The 27,715-nt window shown below is 35.7% G+C and overlaps 1 protein-coding gene across 1 annotated transcript in view; it reads left to right on the top strand.

Moving 5' to 3' along the window:
- The window catches only part of THEMIS (thymocyte selection associated), a 167,386-nt gene extending 140,954 nt beyond the window's left edge, over nucleotides 1–26,432 (top strand). The window contains exons 5-6 of the mRNA XM_090280647.1: nucleotides 14,573–14,723; nucleotides 26,250–26,432. Coding sequence (XP_090136773.1) covers nucleotides 14,573–14,723; nucleotides 26,250–26,281 — 183 coding nt within the window. The 3' untranslated portion in view covers nucleotides 26,282–26,432. The remainder of the gene's footprint in view (nucleotides 1–14,572; nucleotides 14,724–26,249) is intronic.
- Nucleotides 26,433–27,715: the final 1,283 nt, after the last annotated feature.

The following is a 27,715-nucleotide window of genomic DNA, read 5'->3' as shown; positions in this document are numbered from 1 at the left end:
GCAACTCAGTTAAAGCTTTCAGAGGCTCTCAATGTGGGAGGCATGTTGTTTCTGGTCCAGGGCACCGTGTCCCTTTAATACTGTGCCACCTGATTCAGAAGGTGTCTGGATGTTCTTCATGGCAGCTCTCATGATCCTCAGTGCTGACTTTGAACTAACCATGTAGTCTGTGTTATTCATGTGCTCAGCCTTGTTGTTAGATTGCAACCTTACTTCCTGAGCCCCCAAGCCCTTCCCTGCAACATCATCCAAACTGCAGCTTCCTGTGTACCTTCTGGAGTAGAATCAAGACTCTGAAATTCTCCTCCTCTAAAACCATAAGAGATCTCGCTATGTCATCCTAGCTGAGTACTAACCACCAACCTCAACTTCGGTCAAATGAGATAACTTAAGGAACTATATGCTAGGAGGTCTGTCCAGAAAAAGACCAGCCATTATTAATATAACAAGAATGGTTTGTACAACATTGATGTAACTGGCATCCAAGGAAAATGGACTGGAATGTGCATATGTTAACAATAGTGACTTCACTGTACTACTCAGTGGGGGCAGTAGACACCATTGAGTGAGCATGTGTACTATGTGGCCGTCACATTTAAAATGACTGAGTGAGTAGAACAACGAATCTGCATCAAGTTTTGCATTAAGCTTGAACATTCCTCTGCAGAAACTATTTGGATGATTCAGAAGGTTGCAGCTGTGGGCAACTGGTGAGTGGCAGCTTCATCACGACAGCGCACCCACTCATGCATCACGTCTCCTGCAGAATTTTTTGGTGAAACATCAAATCACTTAGGTGACTCAGGTCCCCTACAGCCCAGATTTGGCGCCCTGCACTTCTGGCTTTTCCCAAAACTAAAATCACCTTTGAAAGGGAAAAGATTTCAGATAATTGATGAGATTCAGGAAAATACAACAGTGCAGCTGATGGTGGTTGGGAGAACTCTGTGAGGTCCTCAAGTGCCTACTTTGAAGGGAACTAAGACGTCATTGTCCTGTGTACAATGTTTCTTGTATCTTGTATCTTCAATAAATGTCTATTTTTCATATTGCATGGCTGGCTGCATACTTTCTGGACAGACCTCGTATTTTCTGAACTTTAGTACATTTTTTTTTTCATATGACTTCACATTGTACATACATTCTAGGGTTGTTTTCCTTGTGAATGGGTATCCTTTTAGGTGTTCTGACTTGGGTTTTCCTGTGAATTGAGAGTTAATCTTGAAGCTTGATAGATTTAGATTTAATTTTTTTGGATGACTTCTCCATAGATAGTGATTTTTTTTTTTTTTATCATGACATGACATCTGTTTTTTGTTTCTTTGTTTTTAATAAAGTAAACAACTGTTGATGATTACTGTTAACTCAAATCATAAGATAATTTTGGCCACTGGACCTCGCTTTTGCTTCCAGAGACTGCTAAGCCTGGGACCCGGCTTGAGTACCCTGTTAAGGGTACACTGTGGCACCCTAGATTTCAGGAATTTGCACTGTGCTGAAGATTTGATGAGCCTGGTCAAGGTGTTTGAAAATTGTATTTTCTAGTTAAAACAAAACCAAATCTCACAAAATGGACAAGGATATTTCAAAATTACTTAAAAAATTAAAAGCTCAACCTGTGAATTAAAGATTATACTACCAACGACACCATTAAAAGAGTGAAAAGTCAAGTCACAGAGTGAAGGAGACTATTGCCAAAACAGATAAGGCATACTAAAAAGGACTTGTATTCAAAATATATAAAGAACTTTTACCAATTACAAAAATACATACAGCACAATAGAGAAAATGAGCAAACACTGAAGAGTTACTTCACAAAACAGATACTGCACAATGACCAATAAAACATTGAAAAGCTGTTTAATGTCATTAGTCATCTGAGAAATGTAAATTAAAATCACAGTGAGATATTATTATAGAATCACAAGAATGGCTAAATAAAAAAGACTGACAGCACCAAATCTTAGCAAGAATATAAAGAAGCTGAAATTTTGTGTACTCCTTCTAAGAGTATATTCTAGAAAACTTTTTGGTAGAGCCGGGCATACACATACCCTATGACCCCAAAATTACATGCCTATAGAAACATACATGTATGTGCACTGAAAAGAAAAACATATGTATGTGCACTAAATGCTGTATACAGGAATATTCATAACACCATTATTTGTAATAGATAAAAATTAGAAACAATTCAAATGTTCTTCAACAGTAAAGGAGATGAATAAATTTTGGTATATTCATACAGTGGAATACTCTATAAAGTTATGGTTAAAAAGAAAGTAAACAGATACAAAAAGAATATACTCTAGGACTCAAAGTATAAAGGTTTCCAAACAAGAATGAGAACTAATTATGATACTAGAAGTTAGGATAATAGGTAGCTTTGGGGAAGAGGTATTGAGATGTGACTGGGTTTAGGCATGAAGAAGCTGCTGGGGGACTATTAATATTCTATTTCCAGATGTGGGTAGTAGTTACATAGGTGTATTCAATTTGTATTAAGTCATTGAGCTGTTTTTATTATTTATGCATTTTTCCAAAAGCATTATATACTTCAGTAAGTAAATTTATTAAAATATTGTACTTACAATATAAGCAAAGGACAACTGATTTATTTTTAAAGCGGAACTGACAACTTTAACATTTTTAATAATTCTTCATAAGTTATATTAGGAGAAAAAGAAAAAGATGAGTCATACCCTTCAAGATGTCAGCCCAAAATGTGGAATTACCAAGATTGAAATGAAGAGTTACAAATATTCAAAGTGAGAGTGAACTTCATCATATTTTTATGTTGTGTCATGTAATTTTAGCAACTAAGAAAATAAAGCCTTGGTGATTTACAATATATTTTAAAACTAAGCAACAAAAATATAAAAGCAATTTTCTACAGTTTTTTTTCAGTTTTGCTTATAATTATGTTATATTCAATCCAGTACTTCATTACATTTAAAATTCACTAAGGTTAACATTAACTCTTTTGAGTTTTTCAACAGTGATAAAGAAAAATCTACATATTTTTGAGTACACTGGTTCTTCCTAAAAATGGGCAAGTTAATACAAAAAGTGATGTGCTGACAAATTAAAACCGTTTCTTTTTCTGAAAATACACTGGGGAAATGTTTAAGAAAAAAAGGCAGAAAATTTCAGTATGCTAGTACATGAAACACACATAGACGTTTAGTAAGCACAAAGTAAGTGTTAGCTATTGTTATTATTTGAATTAACAAGTGACCCTAGTGAGAAAAATTTTCTATCAAGTTGCACAAGAGTTCAGTTTTTTTTCCTGATATATATGTTTTTTATATTTGTGAGACTGTGTTTCAATAATGAAATCCATGAAAAAAATTTAATGCATTGAGGAAGCCATTATCCTATTTCTAATGACTTCTGTAGTGAAAGCATTGCTTTATAGACAAACTGAGTAAGTACAACTACTGAAATAGGAGCTGCATGGTCTAGAATTTTTAAAAGTGATCCTGAAGGAAGCTTAAGCAGATGAATCTATATATGAAATATATTCCCAGTATTATTATAGGCAAGTTATTGCAGCAAAGAAATAGTAGCCAGAAGTTTACAGATTTATGCAAGATGTTTTGAAAAATTTATAGAAACAAAAGTGTAAACAAAAATGCAGAATACTCATGATACAGTTGAGATCAAAAGTGACTGTGGCACTACTTTGTAGCATATAAAGATTTGATGAATACCTTTTGGCAAATCATTTTTTGAAAATTAAAGATGTATTAATATTAATATTTATTTTACAAAAAGATGGGTGTTCACATTTGTCTACATAGTCCATGAGAAGTGCCTGTCAATAGATTGCTACCTAGAGTAACACACACATACACACTTGACTCCTCCTTCAATTAGAAGGAGCAAAACTAACTATAATAAAGGAATTATCCCGGGTGTAACACTTGAAAATGGATTGTTATGAAGTAGTTTTAAAGTTATGTGCTTTTTATCATTGAAAACAATGCAATGTATATAGTACAACCTCTAAAAGCTCTTTAAAAACTAGGAAACAAAATTTTTAACCATTCTTAAATCTTCCAAAGATTTTTAGTGGGTTTTAAATGTAGTCATTAAAATATTAATTAATTAGCTACTAATTCAAATCTGTTTTGTTTTTAAAAACAGTTTGACATCAGGGAAAATAGGAATTTCCTAGCCAATTTCAACATCTTTGCAAAATTAGTAGATATTGTTGAAAATATGTATTATGACTTAGAGCAATTAACAATGTACTTTTTCATTTGGTTCCATGTATATTTGTGAAGCAACATGTTTTAGTGGTGACAATTTTTAAAACTCAATATATAAGTCAACTGAATTATGAAGCAAACAATTAAATTGCTGTACCACAAAGTGTTAAATTAAGATTTGAAAAGTAATGAAAACTATTCAACCATTTTCTCAATATTATTATATCTAAAATAAAATTTTGCTTAAAATAATTTCACTTTAACTTTAATTTATTTTAATGTTTCTACTTTGAGTTTGTTTTACAATGTGCATGATATCTTAAGAGAGTAAATGTATGTAACTACATATATGCTAGTAGAGTACATATATATGTAATTTGATGTATATATACACATATCACATTTATGGTTCACGCTTAAAATTTTTACTGTTAAGATATAATCAGAATAGTTTAAAGATCACTGATTTAGAGGTTAATAGGAAAAATAAAAGGCAGCAAAGGAGATGAGTGAATGACAATTCAAGAGACAGAGGAAAGACAAAGGTACAATGTTACTAGATTGAGGGGAAAACCCGTTTTAAAAATGATGAAGTGCTTACCAGAGTCATGTGCAGCAAAAAGCTCAGGAATTACAAGTTCTGAGGAAAAGCAATGGGATTTAGAACTGATGATTAGAAAGTTAATGGTGAAAATATTTTGTCAAGTGGTAGGAACAGAAACCAGATGCACTGCAGTAAATACCCAGATAATAAGTCAATGGGCGGAAAAGAAAAGGAACAGTAAGAACAGATTACTTTTACTAAAGTTTGTCAGGAAATGAACAAGGCAATGGAGAGGCAGAGGCAGAGAATGCTCTAGAAATGGGCAGAATAACTGAGTAAGTCTTAGGAAAGTGGGAGGGAAAGTGTCACAGTCAAAGGGGGAGAAAGAGGATGGGACATTTTGTAAGAAAGGTAAGAAATCAAGTGCACTTCTATGACAAGAAAAAGAAAACTGTGGAAAATGATTACCAATGAACACAACCTCAATGAATTAAGTGATTATATAACTTGTGAGCTAGATAAGAGAGGAAAAGACTTGAAATATCATCTATGGATCCCTCACAAGGAACCAAAGCAGAGATCCTCCAATAACTGAGCAACATTAAGGAGCTGGATGTCTCCAGGCAACATAAATTTATGTCAGAGTCAAATTACAAGATTGTTTCTATTATTATTGTTATTTATTATTATTATTATTATTACTTTACCAGCAGTGAATTAATTTTGGGAGGTGAGAAAACAGAAAGTGAGGTTTAGAGATTGGCAAAGAATAAAATGGAAAGTGAGAATCTTATAACCACAGTGATAAAACTGTTAACAAGCTGGCTCTAGGGACTCTGAGAGAAGGAAACCAAGTGAGTCAAGGAAGAAGCTGACAGACAGAAATGCACTGAAGATTGAGAGTGAAGAACATTGTCAAGTAAGTGTAAGCACAGAGGAAAGTCTTAAAGAGTCCAAGGTCTCAATGATGGACAAATTCTGAAGGACAACGAGGTCCAAGTTCTGATTGCACTTACACAAGGCTAAAAAGGAGTAGAAAAAAACATGTTCGACTATATCTGAACATTAAGGGCCTCTGAGGCCACGTTGGCAGAGGGATGAAAAAGAGAAGAACACGAGATGAGGAGGGTGTTATGAGCAGACACTCTCTTTGCAGGGGAGGACCCTGGGGATGACTCAGGTCATGCCGGAGCTCTGCAGAAGTTTAGAGAGGGTGCTGGATGGTGGTGTCTAACAATGCCTTATAAGGGGATGGGGTAGAAAAGGGTGGGAGTGCAGGATCAGCGAGAAGGCAGTTTTCACGGGGAGGGTTTTCAAACAAATGTTGAGGTGGTAGGTGGGAAGCAGCCTTCAAGGACTACATTCTACACATATGTTGGGCACTTATTCACAATAGCATGAGCTATTTAATTTCAGCAACACTTTGGTGGCAAAAATGCCAGTTAGCATGTCACATACTACAAATGCTCAAAGAAAGAGTGAGATGAATCATACTCATTACATTTTTTTCTAGCTCAAATAATAATATAGCAATGTTTTAAATCAGGTTGCCAGGACAGATACCTTTCAAAGACTCACATGAAAGCCTGTGTTTTAATATCCAGAAAGTTAAAATTATTTCAAATGTAATTTTGAAGGACTGAATTTAGAATGCTTTTCTGGAATACAGCACTATTATATGGTACACTGTGGCTCCCATCTGCCATCTGCAGCCAAGTTGCTCTGCTGGATACTTTTCAAATGCTATTCATATGTCCACTGATTCAAAACTAATTTCACCAAAAGCTACTATAAACAGAAAATGTGTCATATAGTTTATTCTATTGTAATTTCTGTTTCTACAATTTAAAATAAGATTAATTTTCCTGCCCTTTGGCCAAAGATTACCTCACACAGTCAGAGTTATGATTTTTCTAATTAAAATAGGAGTTATGGAAGTTATAATAATTATGTGAATTAATAATTTTAAAATTTTCAGGAGAGCAAAATAAAGTAAAAGAAGAAAATTTATTTTTACACAAAGAACCAGTCCAGTGTTCACAATATCAACATTGTAAGCAAACCTGTCTCGGTATTTTGAAGGGGATGCACTTGTTACAGCATCTTTAAAATAGTCAACCCTTTGCATGCTCGTCCATTATCTGGAGGGGCAGCACTAATGTTGTTGAGGGCAACCAGACTTCTCATTTATTTCTTAGAAAGTACAATTGTACAGATAAGATGTCTATTCTGACTACATTTTTAAATAAAAATATATTGGTTAAGCATTGACTCAAGTGACCATTTCATTTTTGGTTAAATTCAGAGATTAGAGTAGCAAAAGACAGATTGACTTGAGCTTGACAAAAGTGTGTGAAGAGCTTATCTACCATGAGTATTCTGTAACAAAATTCTTCATCTTGTTTTGATCAAACAAAGTGTATGACTGTATTGAGTTCTTCCCACACCCAGGAGCTAGAATTTGATTTTTCCCAAGAGGGTGGCCAAATCAGCATCAAATCAAGATGGTGACACTTTTAGGTGTTAAGTTGTCTAGTTCCTAGTTGCAGTAGGAAAAACAGAGGGAGATGCAACTGAAATATATGAGTACTATTAATTTTCTCCTTTAAGATGTGATGTGTTCTTGAGACATGTGTTTGAATGTAAAGATTTAAAGTTGTCTCAATAGTAAATGAAAGATTTCTTTCCCAAAGCACATGGTAAGATCTTTGATACACAATGCTTGTTCAGATTTCCAATCATAGTTCCAACAGGAATGTTTTTCTTGGGTTTGGTCCCAGCAAGTGCAGCAAGGTAGAGGAGGTCTTTAAAGAATTGAGGTGGGAAGGTAGTCCCTTATCAGGATGACCTAGGAAGTAGACACAAGTATCTTTTTCTCCTATGGGTCAATTGCCTCTTCTCCACCTCAAGAGAATGGGCAGGACAGATAGAAAACCCAAGTTATTTTAAACGTCTGAACTTCTGATGGTAATGGAAGCAGGCAAGGGAGAGAGGGATTGTCCCATCTGTCAACCACAATTGGGCCCATGAGTGTCTTAGTGTCAAGCCACATGCATGAAGCTGTGACTGCTGCTGAGGCCCCCAATCAACTGCCAGCTCATACCCAGCCAGCATTGTCCCATTTGAAGAAGGTGATCAAAGGGGGAGGAGCATTGGCAGAGGAGAGTAAGTGATGCCAGCAAGGAGTCTCACTTGGGAGGGCCACAGTCTGAAGTCCTAGGATAGGTGAGAGAGATGAAAATAGGCTTTGATGAGCCCAGAATACAAGGCCTGCCAGTCATAGCCTGGGCTGCCTCCCTGCGAACAACCTAAGGCTGAAAGGACAGTTGATGACAGCTTGTCTTTTGGACTGAGTGGAATAAACTCAAAACCATGTTCTGTCAGTGAGTATAAAGAACACATTCTGTGCAGAAACTGTAGTTTATGAGTAGAGATGGATAATTGCATAAAACATCAGATAACTGTCTGAAAGAGAGGACTGTTTACATGGATGATCAACTTTAGATGATGTTGCATTCTGTATTCTTGCTTGTTAAACATTTTCTTCAGAAAAACCAAACATTTGCCATCATTTATAGTACATGATGAGAATATTATGAGCTTTTAAAACCACTTGATAACCTTATAAATAATTTATGGTGATTCAACCATATAACAAGCAAAAGAGGAAATACACATATGCTACACACACACACAAACATACACACATTAGAAGACAAATTACATAGAGGATTACATGTTCTCCTGGAATGATAAGTTGATGTGCATCACAAACCTATACTTCTTATGATTAGATTTTAATCCTGTTTCTTTATTTTAATATATAGTCTCTGAATTACTGTTTCTGTTGTTCTTAATCTTAGTAAAATTTAATTCCGAGTAAGAAAGTTAGATAATGAGAAATTTCTTCCCAAGTATCACTTGAATTTACTTTTCTGATAAAAAAAAGTAGGATGATGGAAAGAACAGTTGTTTATATAAGCAAAGAAGGTAGGGTTTTTTTTCTTTATCTTTAGGAGAGTGAGTGATTTTTTACAAAGTCTAAAGTGAAATACATTATCTGGGATACTTCATATAATTTTAACTGTAAGTGATATTTAGTGCCTGGGCCAAGACAGGATCTGTGTGGCTTTCTAAGGAAAAGTAAGCCTTATGTACCCATGGAGAGAAGGGACACAAGTGAATATAATCATGAACTGGGAATCTCAATGCATGTTTGGAAAAAGATAATGTTTACCCAACAACATTGTTTTAGGGTTTGAAAATATCTTTTAATTTTTTCCATGTCAATCTTATTTTTGGTAATGTTTATTTGTTCCTTTCTTTGTTCATGAGAAAAATATTCAGTGCCTTGTAATTGAATCATTGCTTTTGGCAGGAACACTAAAAGCAGTATGCAAACTACATGCCAAGAATAACATGAGAAATAATTTAATAGCTGTTTTATATGAATAAACAGGGTCCTAATGACTCATTTCTAATGACAAGTTAAGTGGGAATTACACAAAATAAAACAGGATTTATCTTTGGAGTACAACTATAGAGTGGTCACAAAGGCCCGATGCATACCAGTTCAAATTTATCTGCGTTTCTCTTTATTTTTTGCACACATTTTAATTTTCTCATTTTCTTCTGGATCAGTCTTCAAGTTGAAGACTTGACATCATTGAAGCAATGCCTGACAGAGAAGTTTATTTCTTTCATTACTGTTGGGCCACACTCTTTTGCCTCAGTAATATGGAGCCACTGTATACGCACACCAGTCTTCCGGGTCTCTCTTTCCCTTGCAGAGCCATTCTTTGGGTCTAACCCTAACCAAAGAAATGTGTGGAATATTATATAAGTATAATATTTGCACTAATTGCATCGACTTTATTTAAAAACACAAGATTCGCAATATGCATTTTTATGGATAAAATAAGGTAAAATATGTCCTTGAACTATGTAATAAGAATTACTGTTAGAAATGACTGGATAGCACTCATAACATATGAACATGTGGATATGTAGTGGCCATTGATAATCTAGCCAAAGAAAAAGTTGTAAAAATTAAGTCTATATTTTATTCATGCATTTCTCCATTTATTTAATATGTACAGTAGCCCTGCCCAGGCTCTGTAGCTTCAGCTTCACTGGAGAGGACACTCCAGCGTCATCGTAAGATGTCGATTCAACACGGGAGGAGACAGATACCGTGTCACTCCCGAGTCGGACTGCACAGCCATTCTCGGCGGTGCAGATAGACTCTTAAGAAGCTACACCATCGTCTCTCGAGACGGACGGCTGCCCATTGCCCACAGTAGTCCCTCTTTATATTGTGGTTCACTTATCGTGGCCTCATTGTATTGCAGGATTTAAAAAAATATTATATTTAATTATCGCGGATTTTTCGCTATATCGTGGGATTTTGCGGTGCTATATACGCATGTTGTTAAAGTTACGTAGTTTTAAGAGTGTAGAATAAATGTACTTCCCGGGGTGGGGGTTCTGGACATAATACCCATGATAAGTGAGGGAATACTGTAGTTATTTGATATCTACAATACTTAAAACATTGAAAGAAGGTCTGAGAACAGTGAATAGGACAGATATAGTCCTTGTTCTAGATGATATATATTTTTAACCAGAGAGATAGACATTAAACATTAAACCAGGTAATATTTGCTTGCATTTGTGAAAACTGCTTCGCAGCACAAGTACAAGGTGCTCAAAGACTAGAAAACAAAGGTGCTCGCTAAAGTCTATGTGATGAGGGAAAAAGTGGAGGAACTAAAGACTTAGTTAAATTAAGGAGGAAGAGTTTAGGGAAATTCTAAGTGATTTTCGATTTGAGTGCCACGGCACACTGGTATACTGCAAGATTTTTTAAAACATGCAGTCGGCACTTGACTAGTCAGAGGCACTGACCTCTCTTCCCTTAGACTGTCAAATAAAAAACTACAACAGCCAACACAGCAGTTACCATCTGGTGAGAATGAATCCGAATTATACCTGTGTTTTTGTTAGATCGGCAAAAAATATATTTTTTGGTGTGCTACAGAATTTTAGTAATTAGTTTATGTATGTCATGAGATGAAAAAGTTGAAAATCTCTGTTCCAGGCCAACAAAAGAGCCAAGCCTTCAGTCAAGAAAGAAGAATGGTGGGCTTGCAGAACTAAAAGGCATGACAGTTGGAGTCCAGAGTGCTTATCATGTTATACAAGCTCCTGCCTCATTTTATTTCTTAAATCTGGTCCCTCCCCTGAGTCATAAACATATAGATGGCAAATTAAGCCATGTAATTGCTGGAATCCTCTGGGGATGGTTAAGCAAAACTAGATCATTAACAAAACCTTGAGAAACACTTAACAGTCAATGTTTAAGTAAAGGTTAAACCAGCAAAGGAGAGTAATAATAAATGGTCAGAGTGGTAGGAGGGACACCAGAGCCAGAAAAGGGAATGAGTGACAGGTTGTTAATGCTGCAGAGGGATAATAAAGGTAAAGTTGACACCTAGTTTTAGAACCAGGATGGATGCTGTGTAGAAAAAAGAGGGAAAGAGCCTAGAGGGCTGGCGGATGTAGCAAAAGTGCATAGATCAGTGAATCTCAGGTCCCAGTGAGGTCTAAGAATAGTCCTGGTTGGAAAACAAAAATACAAAAAACAAAACACAGTCTTGCAGGTAACAGCCTTGGCTGAAGTAGAAACAATAAACTTGAGGACGGGGGATGAGATGAGAGGGAAAGACATTTAGTGATTTTGGAAGTGGAAAAGATTTTGGTTATGACAGGCTTCAGGTGTGACTCTGGGAATGAAAGGCTAATTTGGAGAAATAAAAGTTTATTTGTAATAAAGACACCCAGTCAGGGTATTAAATGGGGTGACCCAGGATCAAGAGGCTTGAAGGAAAAACAATAATCCAGTCTTTAAATGAAGGATGGGTTGCTACTAGAGATCAGTAGGTAGATGATACCAACAAGAAGGGTCATGGTGCATAGCTAGGTGGCAAAAATATCAGAGCAGCAGGGATTTTCTTTGCACAGATGTAAAAATACAATAAATAGCATTATGGGCAAGAGTATCATCAACCTGAGGGTATATAGGTTGTGGAGGAAGAAGCAGTCCTCTTCATTTGAAGAGTGCTGTCCTCAGTGGAGAATGAAATTTGAGGGAGGTAGAGATAATGTAGATAATGTTCTGCAAGGAAGTTGAGTACATAGTACAATTTGCAAACCATGGAACAAAGTTCTGAAGGCACAGGGGAAGAATTTGAGAGACAAGAAGTGGGGGGCGCGGTGAGAAAGGGAGAGAGAATGATTAAGGCTTAAAGGAGTCCAATGGGGCAGTGAAGAACAGAACATTGTGGGAACTTTATTGTTACAGAAAATCAGTATTTGAGGTTGTGGCAAATTCAGTAAGTTAAGACATATCTACCTCTCCTTACATTAGGAACAGGAAACAGGAGCCTAGCTGTGATAGTAAAGCAGAGACAGGATTGGAAAACCTGACAGGGCCTGACTGAAGAAGAACCCAATGTGAGGACTGTCTTCTGTAAAGTAGAGTTTTTAATTATTAAAATGCTAATGTGGTTATAAAATGTATAATCTGCCAGAGGTTTGCATCAAGAAGCACCAACCAGGCCTTGGAAATACTTGACCCATTCCACTTGACCCATTTTCTCCCTTCAGCCTTTCAAACCTTAAGCCTCCAGGTTTCCAGTATAAGGATTTTATTTAAATTCAGCTTTACTCCTTGGAAGCCTGGGATATGTTATAAATAACACAGAATTTACATGGACTTCTTACATGTTCTCTTCAATGTCTTAATATTATCAGTTGAATTTGGAATCATAGTAAGAAGCTGAATTCCTTCTTTGGTCTAGTTTATTGTTAAGTACTAAGAAACTGTAATCTTCACCTAATAACTTGAAATAATATATTTTCCAAATACATCTAATTCAAAATCAGATGCTGGCTGACACTGAATTGAAAAATTAATAGTGAGTGATGAATTTATATTTTTGTGGGCCATGGGTGAGTCAAATGTGAACAAATATGGTGGTTTAATTCTAGTTAATACCAACATTCAAACTCAGTTGTTGTGGAAAGTGTCACCAGGATCCCATTCTCTCTCATTAGAAAAGAAATCTGAGAATTATTTACAATAATGTACCACACTGCATTTTAATTCTCTGCTTAAACAATTTAAGAAATCCTGTTTGAAGAGTTTAGAGCCTGAGACTCTGTGGTATTTATATTTGCATTCTCACACTGCAACCAGTGTCTGGGGTAACACAGGTAAATGGTTGTCGATGTACTCATTGTCTTTCTATCACACAATGCTGCCTCCTCACCAGAAGAACTTGATAGCATACATCCAAAAACATTTATTTAGTTCAAGAGGCTATGGGGTTCAGCTGACCTGAGTTATTTTCAGCTAATCTAGGCTGGGTTTGCCCAAATGTCTGGGGCTGCTCTGGCTGTTAGTTGTCTCAACTCAGATGACTGGGATAACCTGAATCTGCTCTCTGTCTTGGTCAATATCCAGCAGCCTGGTCTAGGCATGTTCTCAGGGCATAGTGGAAGGTTAACAATGAGCAAAACCAATTGTATGAGCATCTTTCAAGTCTCTGTGTTACATGTGCCAATATTCTGTTGGTCTGGAAGAAGTCACATGGACAAGTCAGAGTAGGAGGGTACTTAAAGACTACATAGGACATGGATGCAGAGGAGGGTAAAGAACTGGGGCCATAAGGGCAACTAGCCCACCACATTGAGTGAATAGATGAAGAAATGGATCATAGTTTGAGGAGCACCCAACTAAGGGTCAGGAGACATATCCCCGAAGATCAGCAGTGTTTATTTTGTTAATTTGGGTGAATCATTTAATCATGCTGGAACCTAATTTTCTTACTGGTCTTTTTTTTTTGGTTTTAAAGCCTTTGGTTAAGTTTTAATGAATTCAATGCTGTTCACAATATTTAGAAGGAACTTAAAGGACATTCATCATGCTATCCTTTGGTGAATCAAAATGACAGAAATGGCTAATTTTGGCTTTATGTATTTTTGAACATTTAGTAACCACATTCAAACTGAAAAACTTCTAGTCTGAATTTGAGTATGAAGCATAATGCTGAAAGCTCAACTTCTTATTTAGGACTTTAATTTTTGTTCCTATCTGACAATTCTTTGGAAGCATACAATACACCAGTACGACATCAAAGACTATATGACATCTCTTGTATGTGAGATGAGTTTTAGGGCCTATTGATGCTATGCCTAAATAATTCATGGTTATGATGAATTATTATTCTTAAATGACTGGAAGAGCTTTGTCAAGTTTGCATAATACTGATACAAATGTGATTTATCTTTAGGCAGATGTTATGATTTGTTTTATATAAAAATGACAATAATATAGAAATGAAATCATCTCTTCATTATTCAGTATGTAATTATGCAATATATAATGAAATGCAGAGTTATTTACTATGAAGTAAAAACTGAGTGAAAATGTTCTAAATGAAGAATATTCTATAAGACTCACAAGAAAAAAATAATAACATACGAATGGCCTTTGGAGATGATTTTCTCTGTCTGAGATGACTTCTTATTCTAGTCACTTAGATTGCCACAAAAATTCCCACCTAGATTAAAAAAAAATTGATGAAAATATAATTTGTAACTCCATTTGACATGTAGAATGTTCTGTTTCAGATATAAGTAATAACTTGCCATATGATAAATGTTTATCCTTGTCATATCTCTGGGAAGCATTTATTCTGGGCTAATAATTTACTTGTAAGATCAATCACTCTGGCCTGTCTCATTTCAGCATCTCCATGTAGATATAGCCAAGAAACTGCACTCCAATCAAGCTGGCCGGGATTCAAAAGTACCAGCTGGTTGTCAAAATGCTTTGGACGATCTGAAGAAAGAGAAGCAGGAGTGGGGCACTGCAGTCGCAGGCAGCGATGTAACCACAGGTCAGCTAAGCCACACCTATGGGGCAAATGCACAGTATACAGATTCTTACCACTATTATTTTTTTGAATTTATAACCCAGTCAAAGTGACTGCCTAACCAGCAAATCTCATTGGAATATAGCTTTAAGTGCAGCATAATATTAAACACTCATGCTAACGATAGGCCTCTTAATTCTTTCTTCTTTTTTTTTTTTTTAATTAGATTCTCCTCACTGTTTTCATGGCCAAGGAAGTACTTTATCTTAAGACTGCTTGTATTATCATAAAATTATATTTTAAAATATTTTTCTAGAATTAACAAGAAGGATTAATGATTTGAGAAGAAGTTAACATAATTGAGCAGTTTCAGTTTAAATAAGAGTCATATAATTTATTCTAATGCAAACTTGAATAATGATAGCTTAGTTTATAGAGAGGTGATACGATAGTTTTCATCTCTACTAAAAGCAAAACAGGAGTAAATGGACCTGTGGAGAAGTTGATAGCATTCAATTAAGCCACCCAGACCAACTTCCATATTGTAGATATCAGGGGTGAGTTAAGGGAAATATTTTAGACACACCAAAGCAGCTCAATATGTATTACACTTTATCTTGGAAGCTTTACATTTCAGTTTGTAGGGAAAATGAAACTAATTATTCTTAAGCATATGGTTTGTTTCTTTCCCCTCCTTATCTGGTTTTGTAGCTAGTCTTTTATTTTTTTTTCCTCCAAGGGCATGTAAAAGTCGCAATACTAGATATAAAGTCTCTGAAGTGTTGCTGCTGAGACTCTGTTTGTACAATCTGTGTTCTTTCATGTAGTTAGCTTACTGGCTTCTGACACTCCTATAAAAATATCCCATAGAGCTTTTCTTATTACCTTTTCATTGACTCTCTTTGAGTGATAAAAATGAAATTCTGTAAAGGGCTTTGAAAACCATGCATATTGCTATTCCTCCAAATTTCAAATGCTAACCAAGTGTGACTATAAAAGAAACAGCTACTGCAGTGAAAATTGCTGCAGCATGTTGAGTCTCAAACCATTATTAATTTATTGGAAACTATTTTTTCCTAAGACTATGGATCCTAAAAAGTACCAGATAACACAATTCCTGATATTAATGCTCTGTTTCAATGATAGGAAAACTTGTTATCTGACCTATTACTGTGTGTGCCTCTTCCTGGGATGGCACATGATAGCCCCATTTTGCACCCTGAATGAACAGTACAGATTATGTTACAGACCAGGGCAGCACCTGCTTTGAATATATTGTGCGTGAGTGATGGTTTAAGGAGAAAGAGGTCCTTGCATTAAATTAGAGATTTTAGGCAAGTGAGACTTCCTAACTTTATTCCAGAAAGTAAAATGAAATTTTTCTTAACTTAGGTAATTTCAACATGCATTTTTTTTTCCCAGAAATTATTTAGTATGCCCATCTGAGCAAAATTGTCATTTGCTTTCCCACTTGTAATTACAATAAATTACAGCTTCTGTCTCTATTATGAATTAGTGTTGTAAGACAATTCCATATGTAAGAACACAAATGTTAAGTAAAGCAGAAATATAATTCTTCACATTTCATATGTCTTGTGTAAGATAGTATATATCTCTTTATTTGAAAATAAAAAGTCTCTTTGGTTCTCTACTGAACATTCACCAGATGTGGAATGAAAAGCTCATCTTTGAATATTCATTCACCACCTTGGAGTTCAGATGGGAAAATGATACCCTTTCTGAGCTTCCCTGTCTCTTTAAGACTTAGATATAAGGCAGTCACTTCCTAAATTCCCATTGGGTGAGAGTGGCAGTTATATTAGCATCCTTGTAGCATATTATAGACAAAAACCTTATTAAGACAGGGTTGCTGTTCCTTCTGGACACCCAGATCTCATTCTTTTAGTTAGATGAAGTGGGACCACTTCAAATGTGTACCTAGTAATTACACTAAAGAGAATACTTTGTAATTGACTGTAAACACTCGGAAGTTTCAGTGTGACCACATATTTGTGTAATGAGAGTTGACGCTGTTGCAGCCAGGAGCTCAGTACACGATACCTCTGGGTCAGACCCAGCTCCCTGTCACTCAGAAGCTGATGGAAATGATTCCCCAGATGCCAGGATTACCTTTTTCTGTGGGGCCCTCATTCTCTCTGGTTGCTTGGTGATGCTCACGTTTTATTTGAGAAATATTGTTCTTAAGTCTGCAGGTTGTTTGGTTCGTAAAGTACTGAACTAACAGTTCCCTGAAAGTAAGATGATGGAGTGGTTAACCTTTGGAGTCTGAACTCAGGCTGCTGGGATTAAATCTTGTCTGTCCCATTCGCTAGCTGTGTACCACAAGCAATTTGTTCACATCTCTTTCTCTTTATTTGTAAAAGTGGGTTAATAATAACACTACACCATAGGCTCTTTCAAACACTACATTAGATAAAATAGGTTAAAGTTGGTATAGTGCATAATAAACTCCAATTGAATCATAGCAATTATAATTCACTTCAGCATCTTTATGAGTTGATTGCTAAGGAAAACTTGGCTTCCTGACAGTATGTTCTGCAAAGAGCTGGCTATGACCACCTCATGTGGCTCCTGAAATCTGGGAGTTTCTATTCTTACTTTGAGAACTGTATCCTTTTGGGAATTTCATGCCTTCTCTGAATCCTATGGACACGGGAGGTGATTAGAGATCTTCTTTGGAGATGAGTCACTGATTCCTCTGAGGCCCGGAAATCCTGTAATTGTACAGAGACAAGGAAGCCCTGACCTCCCTAACAGACCCCTTTCCCATCTTACCTCTGCAGTGGGAAGAACGTGGGGCTCTGCTTTTTAATAAATTTAAGTGTTCTTTGTGGTAGGTGCCATATGGGAAGCGCAAATGTTTGTTTCAAGCAATTTGTTGCATTACCTGTTCCCAGGGTAAACTTGCATGTGAAGTTTATCAAGAAGAGTTCTCAGGAACAACAGATAGAGCAGAGAAACAAAAGCAGAGTTGTCCTCTATTGAGGTGAGGTGGCCAGGCCTTTATAGCCCCTGAATCAATCAATCATTGGATGCAGATGGCCCTGAGAAAGGGGCATGGCTGTAGGTAAGGTGGCATCCTTCAGCCAAGGGCAGGCCTTTGGTTTCAGAGGAGTATCATTTAGTTGTGAGGAAGAAGCGATTATTATGCAGGTCACTCACTAATTGCAGTGATTGCATCTGGTAATCTGATTGGCTGAACAGGAGGCTGCTTCCCCCTCCTCCTGTGTCTCTCTAGAAACTGCAATCTTTGCCAGAAAGGATAACCTTTTAATACATACCTACTTGGTTTTGTCCTACAGAAATATTCTCTACTGAACAAATTTTATACTCTCCTAATCAACATTTTCTAATGGAATTTCCTTTCTTTTGAAGCTTCAACTATGTTCTTCCACTGATTCCTACACCTTCAAGCTAAACCCATGACTCATTTTTCATAAATTAGACTTGTGAAGTGGTGAGAACTCCAGGTGAGAAAATAAAATGCATGTACCCCAAAAGCTAGGCCCAGCTCTGTACAAACTAGACACGTATCTTTCCACTAGGTATTTCACTTAGATTCTAAGTTATACTTTCCTCACCATAAGAGGAGGTGTGCCAGGTAATTTTTATGCCTTCCATTCTGAAAGTGTTGAGTCTATGGCCTATTCTGATATCATAGAATTATGCAACTGTTGCTCATCTCTAAGTGAGACTCACCTGGAAATGATCCCCACACCTAGGAGCACACTGACAGTGGTGATTAAACAGATGAAGCTCCGTGGAAAAATTCTTCACTGAGGTCAAGGTGGAAGCTAGAAATAAAGAATGCATCTGTAGAAAAAGAAAGAAGTCTTTATATTGAGTTTAACATCAATCTAAATTTTCAACTTCAGATTGCACTTCTATGATGCGAAACAAAACAAAAGCAGTTTCCTGTCAGGATGATTTTGAGAATTAGGGAATGTGATGGTTCTGTATTAAAGACCTTGCCTGAATGGCTGAATGTATGCTCTAAAGAAATAGGTACTTTAGATAGCATAAAATATAGTCTTGTATCTCATTTTAATGAAAAGAAAAACTTCAGCAATTAGTGTTCTGAGTAGCGTGTAATTTTAAGTGCAATAATTACTTTCACTCCAAAGACCAGAAACCTCTTATTTAAAATATTGGATAATTTCAAACTGGTAATCCAAAAATCTGGCATATTTTTTTATTCTTGTATTTAACATCGATGCAGCGTTTTCATAATACAAGCAAAATAACACAAGTAGCATTTCCCTTATATTTCCAGAAAATACTATCTCAGTTTGAAACTACTGAACAGCCCTAAGTAAAATGTTATAAGATTGCTCTTCATTTTATAGCAACCTATTTCCCTCTTCTCAGAAGGTTTAAATGTTTAAGAATATGCTGGAAGGATAACCCACAGTCATTTCATTCTTTGAACAATTCTGAAATATCATTTCCTATTAGGCAGCTGTGTGCGTACTGACAGCCTTGGCCCTCGTCTTCCCTGGAGATTAATTTATTTCCTGCAGCGCTTGCTCTTCATGGAAAATCTGACTCCTCAGCCTTCACCAATGGGAGTTCTCATCAGCAGAATGTTAATTATAAAAGCAAAACCATATACCATGTTGAAAAGGAAAAACAATTCTCTAGGCAAAGCAAACTTTGTCTTCTCTTGTCTATTCTCTTCACTCCATTCTCTCCTCAGTTTGTGGCTGGACAGAACATTAACCACCAGGGAAATAGCCTGTGGGATGGTGGGAAATAGAGGAAAATGTGCAGGCTTTGCAACCAGGCAGACCCAGGATTGAACTGTCACATTTCTCTGTGGTTTCGTTTCCTGATCTGTAAAATGACGATAGAAATATTTACCTCACATTGTGTAATGAGACTGGCACAGAGTAGACATCATTATTACAGAGCCCAATCAACAACCTTTATTTAGCACTTGCTGCACATTAATTGCTATGGCACAATATTAACCATGTCTCATGTTGGTTTATGAAGGAATCTATTAGAGATTTGACGTTAGGAGTGTCAGACTAAGACAGATTACAGAGATAGCCTCCGTGAGATCTTGTCTTAACCTCCATTTTCTTAATCTTCTCATTACCACTTTTACGGTTTTCATAATGCTTGCTAGGAAATTATGAACATATTATTTTTTTCACCAATAAATTATTTTTAAAATCCCAAACTCTTTGCCAATAATTTTAGATCTATTAGAACTTGAAACTGTCTTTAAGTTTATTTTTTAAATTATTTTATCTAAAATAAAAATGGTCCGTTTCTAATTTATTTAGTCTCAGAAATAAAACTTTGATAAATTAAATCTGGAGACAAAGAAAACAAGAACATAGCAGCAAAGTAGAGATGAGGTGGAAAATTACTTACTAGGTGAAGAAACAAAATCGATTATTTTAAAACCTGAAAGATCACTGTTTCAGTAACATGATTATGATTAATAAACTCATTTAAGTGAATTAATTTTTTCCTTATTTTTCCAATGTTATTTTATGATTTGAGGTTAACACTAGAAAGAATAACTGAAGCTTTAGATGATAAAATTAAAAAAAAGAAGAGATACCATGATGCAAACCCATACCATATGAGACCTAATATAAGCTGCTACAAGCACAGATATGTGTGACATACAACTTATGATAGGTAATATGCTTTCATGTGACAAAGTAGTATTTTTCTTAAGTTTATTGACAGTATCCTAACTTGAGTAGAACAAGGGCCAGGATTTATATGATGACCTCTGTCTTTGACTTTTATGGAGTCAAGTACAAATAATTGATTTCCCCTTTTTAATGGTAAGTGAATTTTTTTTCAAGTATGAAAGGTACTACTAAATAATAAGGTTTTGAGTCTCCCCCTGCTTCCTTCATTTTTCTCATGAGTGAGTTTTAATCTTATAGTTTTAACTTTCCTTTCTCCTTTCTTTTCACCATTTTTTGGTTAGCAGGTAAAAATGTTTCTTCTATTGTTTTTCCAAACCTATTCTAGTTCTTATTTTATTCAAGAAGCCCATCTTTATTCTGACCCATGATCTAAACAAAGCAAGAAGGAACAGATGACAATCACTTCCAAAATTTATCTTAATGTTTCTCTAAGTTCTTGAAGAAAAAGTCACTTAATAAGCATGTTAAAAATATTTATTAATTCTTGGGATCTGCATCTCTTGAGCAGAGATGGCAAACTCTGGCAGTTGGTCAGATCTGCCCCATTGTCTGCTTTTGTACAGCCCATAAGATAAGAATGTGTTGGGTTTTTAAAAATTTTTTAAATGGTTGGAAAAAATTAAAAGAAGAGAAATATTTTGACATGTGAAAATTACATGTAATTAAAATTTCAGTGTGTGTATAAAGTTTTACTGGAACACAGCCACATTCATTCATTTACATATTGTCTATTGCTGCTTCTATACTCTATCAGCAGAGCTGAGTAGTTTTGGGAGACCAGATGCAAAGCTTAATGTATTTACTACTTGATGTTTTAGAGTAAAACTTGCTACCTCTGCTCTAGGGAGTCTGATTCAGAAGCTGTCAGGTAGGAACTGGGAATTTATTACAACATGTTTCTTGGGTGGTTATGGTACAAGGAGTCTCTGGACCACACTTTTAAAAACAGTATGGAAGACTTGTGAACAACCCTTCTTTCCTTTCTCACTCATCACACCCACTACCTCAACAAGTTCTGTTGGCTTTACCTTCAAACAGTACCTAGAATATCATCATTTTTTAACCATGGTCATTTTTATTAATCTAGTCCAGGCCACCATCATTTCTTATCTGGATTCTTGTATTGGCTTCCTGACTAGTTTATGTGCTTCTGCCCTTGCTTTATACTGTCCATTCTCAATACAAGTGCCAGAGTAATTGTGTTAAAACCTTAGATCATGGAACTCCTTTCCTCCCAACCCTCCAATGATCTCTCTTCTTCTTTCCTTTCTCATGATTCTAGCTATATTGGCCTCATAAATGTTCCTCACAAACGAGGGGTGTTTCATCCTCAATGCTTACACAAGCTGTTTTCCCTAATTGTCCTAATCTTCCCTCCAGAAATCTACATGACTTTCAGCTTTGCATCTTTTAAATATTTTCATAATCATATGATACCTTCTGTAACCAGCTTATCTGAAGTTCCTAACTGTAACTGCCTACCTCCCTTATGCCATCTATAATATATGACACCTATCAAGCAATTTCTGTATTAAAAAACAGTTGCTATTTCTGAAAAATGATGCAATATTTATTTAACCTCTACAGATGAGAAGAATAAAACAGCTAGTTCAATCTTAACCAATAACTTAATTGCAAAATGTGCCAAGAAAAGTAGAAGATAAGTTCAGATATGAAAATGGTACATGGATGAAAACCCAGTTGAAAGTGTTCAGAAGAGATCCCAGAAAACCACAGTTCACAATCAAGCTTTCTCCTAAAGGTGCTCACTGTAGGTTTTACAGTTCAGTATCACCTTGAGCAATTTGAGGAGATTGGTGCTTAAAGTTCCCAAAAGGGAAGCAAGCAGGGTGTGACTCATCTTGGTTCAAATGAAATCTTTAGGAAATATCAGCTTTATAAGAGAATGTAAAACAATTTTAGATTAACTAGATCCTTTTAAAATAAGAGAGGATGCAATTTTATTCACTTTAATCCTCTCAATCAAAAATTTAGTCATCTAATTTTATGTATATCAAGCTTCAGTTTGTTCTTAGAACAGTAGGTTATTCTTACATAGATGTAGATTTTGACTAAAACAGGACACTTTTGACTATTGAAGGATACCTTTTAGAGAGAAAAACAAAACATAACTACATTCTATGTCTATTCCTCAGTGGATGAAGTGTTTCGCTTGACCTCTAAGGAACTGAGAGTACATGATTCCACGTCTCTCAGTTAATTTGGTCATTTAAGAAATTGTTAATGCTCAAAAGTATTCAGTGAATATCCAATTCAAGGTAAGAAGCATCACCTCCATATTAAGTCTGTGATGTTTTTCAAAGGAATGGTTGATGAATGCCAAAACAACTGAGGGTTTTAAATCAATTTGAAGTTTAAAACCTAAACAATCATCAGAAAAATAAGTTTCTACATATTTTGAGATTTCTTAAAAGTTAATGCAATAAAGAACACAGTTTCAATTCAATATGCTATCTGCTCTGGCAACTTGAGCTGGCCATCAGAGCACAGGTGTTATTTAGAGCATTCCTACACTGGGTGGAAGGGGGTAGTTCAGGAAGAGAAGACAAATTTTAAGGTCCCCTCCAAAACCAGGATTGTTTAAATTCTATTATTTAATTTAATTTATTGTTTTTCTATTACAGTTGTCCCATTTCCCCCCTTTGTTCTTCCCTGTGCCTAAATCCTATTACTTTGAATTACTATACAATGAGTCAGAATTTTTTTTAACACTACATCATTATGTAGTATTTTTACCAAGCAGATAAAGTGGCCATAACCTCAAAAACATAGATAATTGTAAAAATGTAGTGAAATAATTAGAGATGTGATATTTTAGTATATATTACCTTTGTGTGATATAATTTATTTAACTGTAAATTTAAATAAATTAAATTTTAATAATGGCTCTGTTTTTAACAACCAGTTCACAAAGTTCCTGAAATCTTATCAATTGGCTCTTGTAAGTTACTATGAGCCAGCTTTAACACACTGCTATCCCAGTCCTTCCTTTTCTACCAAGACCCACTGCCACCCTCACCTGGCCGTATAGTATTTTTTTCAGCTGAGTCTGGTAGGAGGGCCTGGCAAGGTCTGGCAACATTTTGGAGATGAGTGTCTATCCCACAGCCACTCCTCTGACCCTGGCCAGAGGCACTGAGAAACAAAACAAAACTGAAATGAAATGAAAAATTCCATGACCTTGGCAAGTTTGTAACCCCATATAAATATAAGCAATAATATAATGCTTGTTAGTGCTTACTATATGCCAAGCAACTGTATAGTAACTATATTGATCATTGAAAACTGGCCATGGTGTTAGTATTTATATTACAGAAATTAGCAAAGGATACAGATCAGAGCTTGGTTTACTTTTTGTTAACTATTTAGACTTAAAGTGATGGAGAAAATATTAATGATTATTAAAGTGTATTGCATCATAACTGTTACACTGTGAATAGCACAAAAATGAGAAAATCTCTTTTATGTTATATTGAGCCAGTCATTTGTTACTGTAACAAAATAACCAATATTCACTTCAGAACTATACTCCATTTGGCAGTTGCAACCTTAGGCTGGCTATCTGTAAAAGAGTTTGGCAAAAAAAATTAATAAAAACCTTCTTTGAATAAGAAGTCCTATTATTTTATGTTGAGATAATCTATTCTAATTCTCTCATCTCCCATTTTTCTGCTTAACTATGTACTATCTTAAATCAATTTATTGACAAGGGACAGTGAGACTAATAACTGTCAAGATGACAGATTGAACTTTCAAACTTTGGGCTTATAATACTTTTATGTGAATATGAGATGTTAATAGAAGGTGATATATATCTGTAACACTGTATGTTTTACAAAGCACTTGCAGGTCCATTATTTCATTTGATATTTCTTCAACTCTATGATTCAGCTATTACTATCAAAACTCATTCACTGATAAGGAAATGGAATTCAGAGATTCCTCACGACACATAGACAGTATGTCTTAGAATAAGAAATCGTACCTAGAGCTTCAGCTTATGTTTTCCATACTAAGTATATCTATTTGATTTACCCCGAGTCCCCTTTTCCCCCAAGAAAAGCAACACTGCAAGGGAGAAATACCATTGTTATCCATTTTTACAAGTAAAGTCACAAAGTAAGTGTTACAGTGGAAATAAAATATGGTCATATTGCCTAAAAACCCTGTGTTTTTTGATCTATAATGGATACACTGCAATGTGCAGTTTCATTGTTGTTGGTAATGTAAGGAAGACCAGAATATCTAAGGGTAGCAGTTGGGGACAGTGGGTGATGAGGAGAGGGAACAAAATCAATAAGAGCATGGAATCCAGGCTATCTTTTTCTCATCAGGCCACTGACTACCCCTACTCTGTCCCCAACCCTCAGACGCTCGTTCAAGTTAGCACTGAGAAGAGATGTTGGCAGAGGAAAACAAATTCGTGTTGTTAAGGGAATTAACATGATGTGTGGAGAAATTCCACTTCTTTCTGCTTTGACATCTCCTTTCTTAAAACTTTACCAATTAGTCTGTGAGCTCCTGAGAGGTCACAAAACTGTATATTTTGTCTTTCCATTTCACATATATAAAAATAACTAGCAGTTGGTGAGACAGTAAAGTTCCTCTCTGCAAAATATAAAACTCTTTAAATTTATTAACTCATTTCATCTTTCTCCTAATAGACACATAGACATCATATAAAATAGGCACTATCATACCTCCCCCCTCTTTTTTTAAAGATGAGTGAGAGCATAAATATTTAATAACTTCCTTAAGGTTACAGAGTTGATATTTAGCAGAAAAAATGCAAAGGAAGAAAGGAAGGAAAAAAGGAAGGAAGGAAGGAAGGAAAGAAGAAGAAGGAAGGTAATGGGAGGGAGGAGAAGAAGGAAGGAATGGGAGGGAGAAAGGAACAGAGGAAAGAAAAGAAAGAAAGAAGACATGACGGGAAGAAGAGAGAGGGAACGAAGGAGAAAGGAAGGAAGATGTGAAGAGAGAAGGGAGGAAGAAAGGAAAGGAGGGAGGAAGGCACAGGCTAATGAGCACTCAGGCAAGAGCTTCCGAGGGTGGCTGGTTTTCTGTACCTCTTGGCTATGACAGTGCTAGCACATGCTGTTAGGGTTTTTTTAAACCATGCACACCCCCCACCCCCCACCCCCAAGCTCCACAAAGCCATACTGGAAGAGAATGCAGTGTCTTGCCTGAACACAAACAGAATTCCTATTTGCAATGTAGCTTTCTTTGCTTGAGTATGGATATGATGCTGTGTTAAAGTCAAGTCTGTGTATATGATAATCAGAAGCTTCAGCTCATGCAGCTTGTGCTTGAGACATGTTGCCTTTTCTTCAGTTTAACTTTTATAGGTAACGTTTTTCTCCCCTGTGTTCTTCAGAATGCCATTAGGTTTGGGCTCTATTCTGTAGGCATCGTGCCACAGCCAGAGTGCTGGGTCTGCAGTCAGATATTTACGGTAGAGCACAATCAGCTTCCATCTCTCTGTGAGGCAAGTCTCTTAACTTCACTGTAAGTTCAGTTTTTTTACCTTACATTACATATATCATAGAGTTTTTATGAGGATAAACAAAAAATGCAAAGGAAAGCACTTTGTAAATGAAAAAACACTTTACAAATTTAAGGTATTATCTCTTAGCTCATAGAAATACTTACCTTGTAGCTGAAGAGTTTCGCTTCTTACTTTTTTGACTCTTCTTATTTTTATCCCAATTATTTCTCAAAAGCATATATGCATGAATGTGTCCTATACACATTATTTGAAAGCAAATGGTTTTCTTCCTAGCTGTTTCCAATATATATTTCTGATGGACCCGTCTTATTTTTCCTTTACTTATAGACATCTTCAAAAATGAAAAACATCAAAAATAATGAGATGTGATTGAAGCCACCGGTAATGAAAACGAATGTTGCAGTGGAAAAGTAAGCGTAGCCTTCTAGCTAGAAAACAACTATTTCCCAATGGCCTTCACAAGGAACTTGGCTCATCAGTGCAAAGAAGAAAACAACTTTAAAAGTTTTAACAGACAAAACAAAAAAGAAACTTGTGTAAAGAATTCATATAGTCTACTCTGTTGTACCAAAATCTTATGTATCCTGTCATTGTTACTGAGACATATTTATTTAATGTGCACATTTTTGGTGTTTATTTACACTAACAATTATTATGCAATTGAAAACTAATTATATAATTCAGTTTCTGAGTAAGACTAGTGCGACATAGGATGACAGCTCACCAAATATTTACTTTTATTTTCAAAATTGCTTTTACCATTTTTTTTGGTGTTGAAATCATTCCTGTTAAAATTACCTTTTAAAAAATCATATCTGAGACTGATTTAAAATATCCAGGTTTCTTATCTCATTCTTTCAGAACTGTAGAAATGAATTTTACTTCACATTTTTAGTTCGTTTTGTAAGTACTATGTAAATCAGTGCATTTGAACCTCTACAGTCCAAGCCTTCGTGAGTCACAGGGATTTTGCCATAACTTTCTCCTTTGTTTCCTAACAACCAGAATTCATGACTGCAATATCACCAAAGTTCTGATACTATGCCTTATTATTTCATGTCATGTGTGTTAGACAATGCTTTAGGTTAATGTTTATTAGGATCGTAAAAAAAAAAAACAACATTTTATTTATGTATTATTATGTATTAAGTATACAGATATAGTATTATTTTGACTCTAACAAAATGAGAGACAGAGAAGTTTCTCACTGAAATTATATAAGAAATTAATGGCAAGCCTTGGTTTTGTTCATAGGTCATACTCTACAAAACTTAGTCGCTAATCTTCTATTTCATAGGTATTTTATGTATAGAAATTATTCACTGATTTAGTACCAAAGTGTCAACTCTTCAACAGAAAAAGAAAGTTATGGTTAGAGATCTGTTACACAATGTTTACACAGCCATGTACCCTTTAACAATGTTTTGGATGATGACAAGCCATATATAGACAGATGATTCCATAAGGTAATCATGGAGCTGAAAAATTTCCATTGCCTAGTGTGACATCATAGTCATCAGAACATTGTTGCACAAAGGTTGCAAAAATCCACAAGTCTGTGGACGAGATGGCAAACAACCTTAACCCTAGTGTGGATGACGACGACTTGGAGGAGCTCTTAGAGGTTGTCCCTTAGCAGTTCATTTATGAGGAGTTGTTGCAGCAAGTACAGGAATGCAGAGTCAAAGAATATGCGAGAGAAAAGAAAAATGCAGAAGAAGAAAAAGAAGAACCCCTGAGGAAATTCAGGGGAGCATTTAGCAGAAGCTTTTCCAGACCTCAAAAATCTCCTT

Source organism: Furipterus horrens, unplaced genomic scaffold (genome assembly GCF_987537825.1).
Source record: "Furipterus horrens unplaced genomic scaffold, mFurHor1.1.pri manual_scaffold_6, whole genome shotgun sequence".
Taxonomy (NCBI): Eukaryota; Metazoa; Chordata; class Mammalia; order Chiroptera; family Furipteridae; genus Furipterus; species Furipterus horrens.
This window is presented reverse-complemented; position numbering and strand designations above follow the sequence as displayed.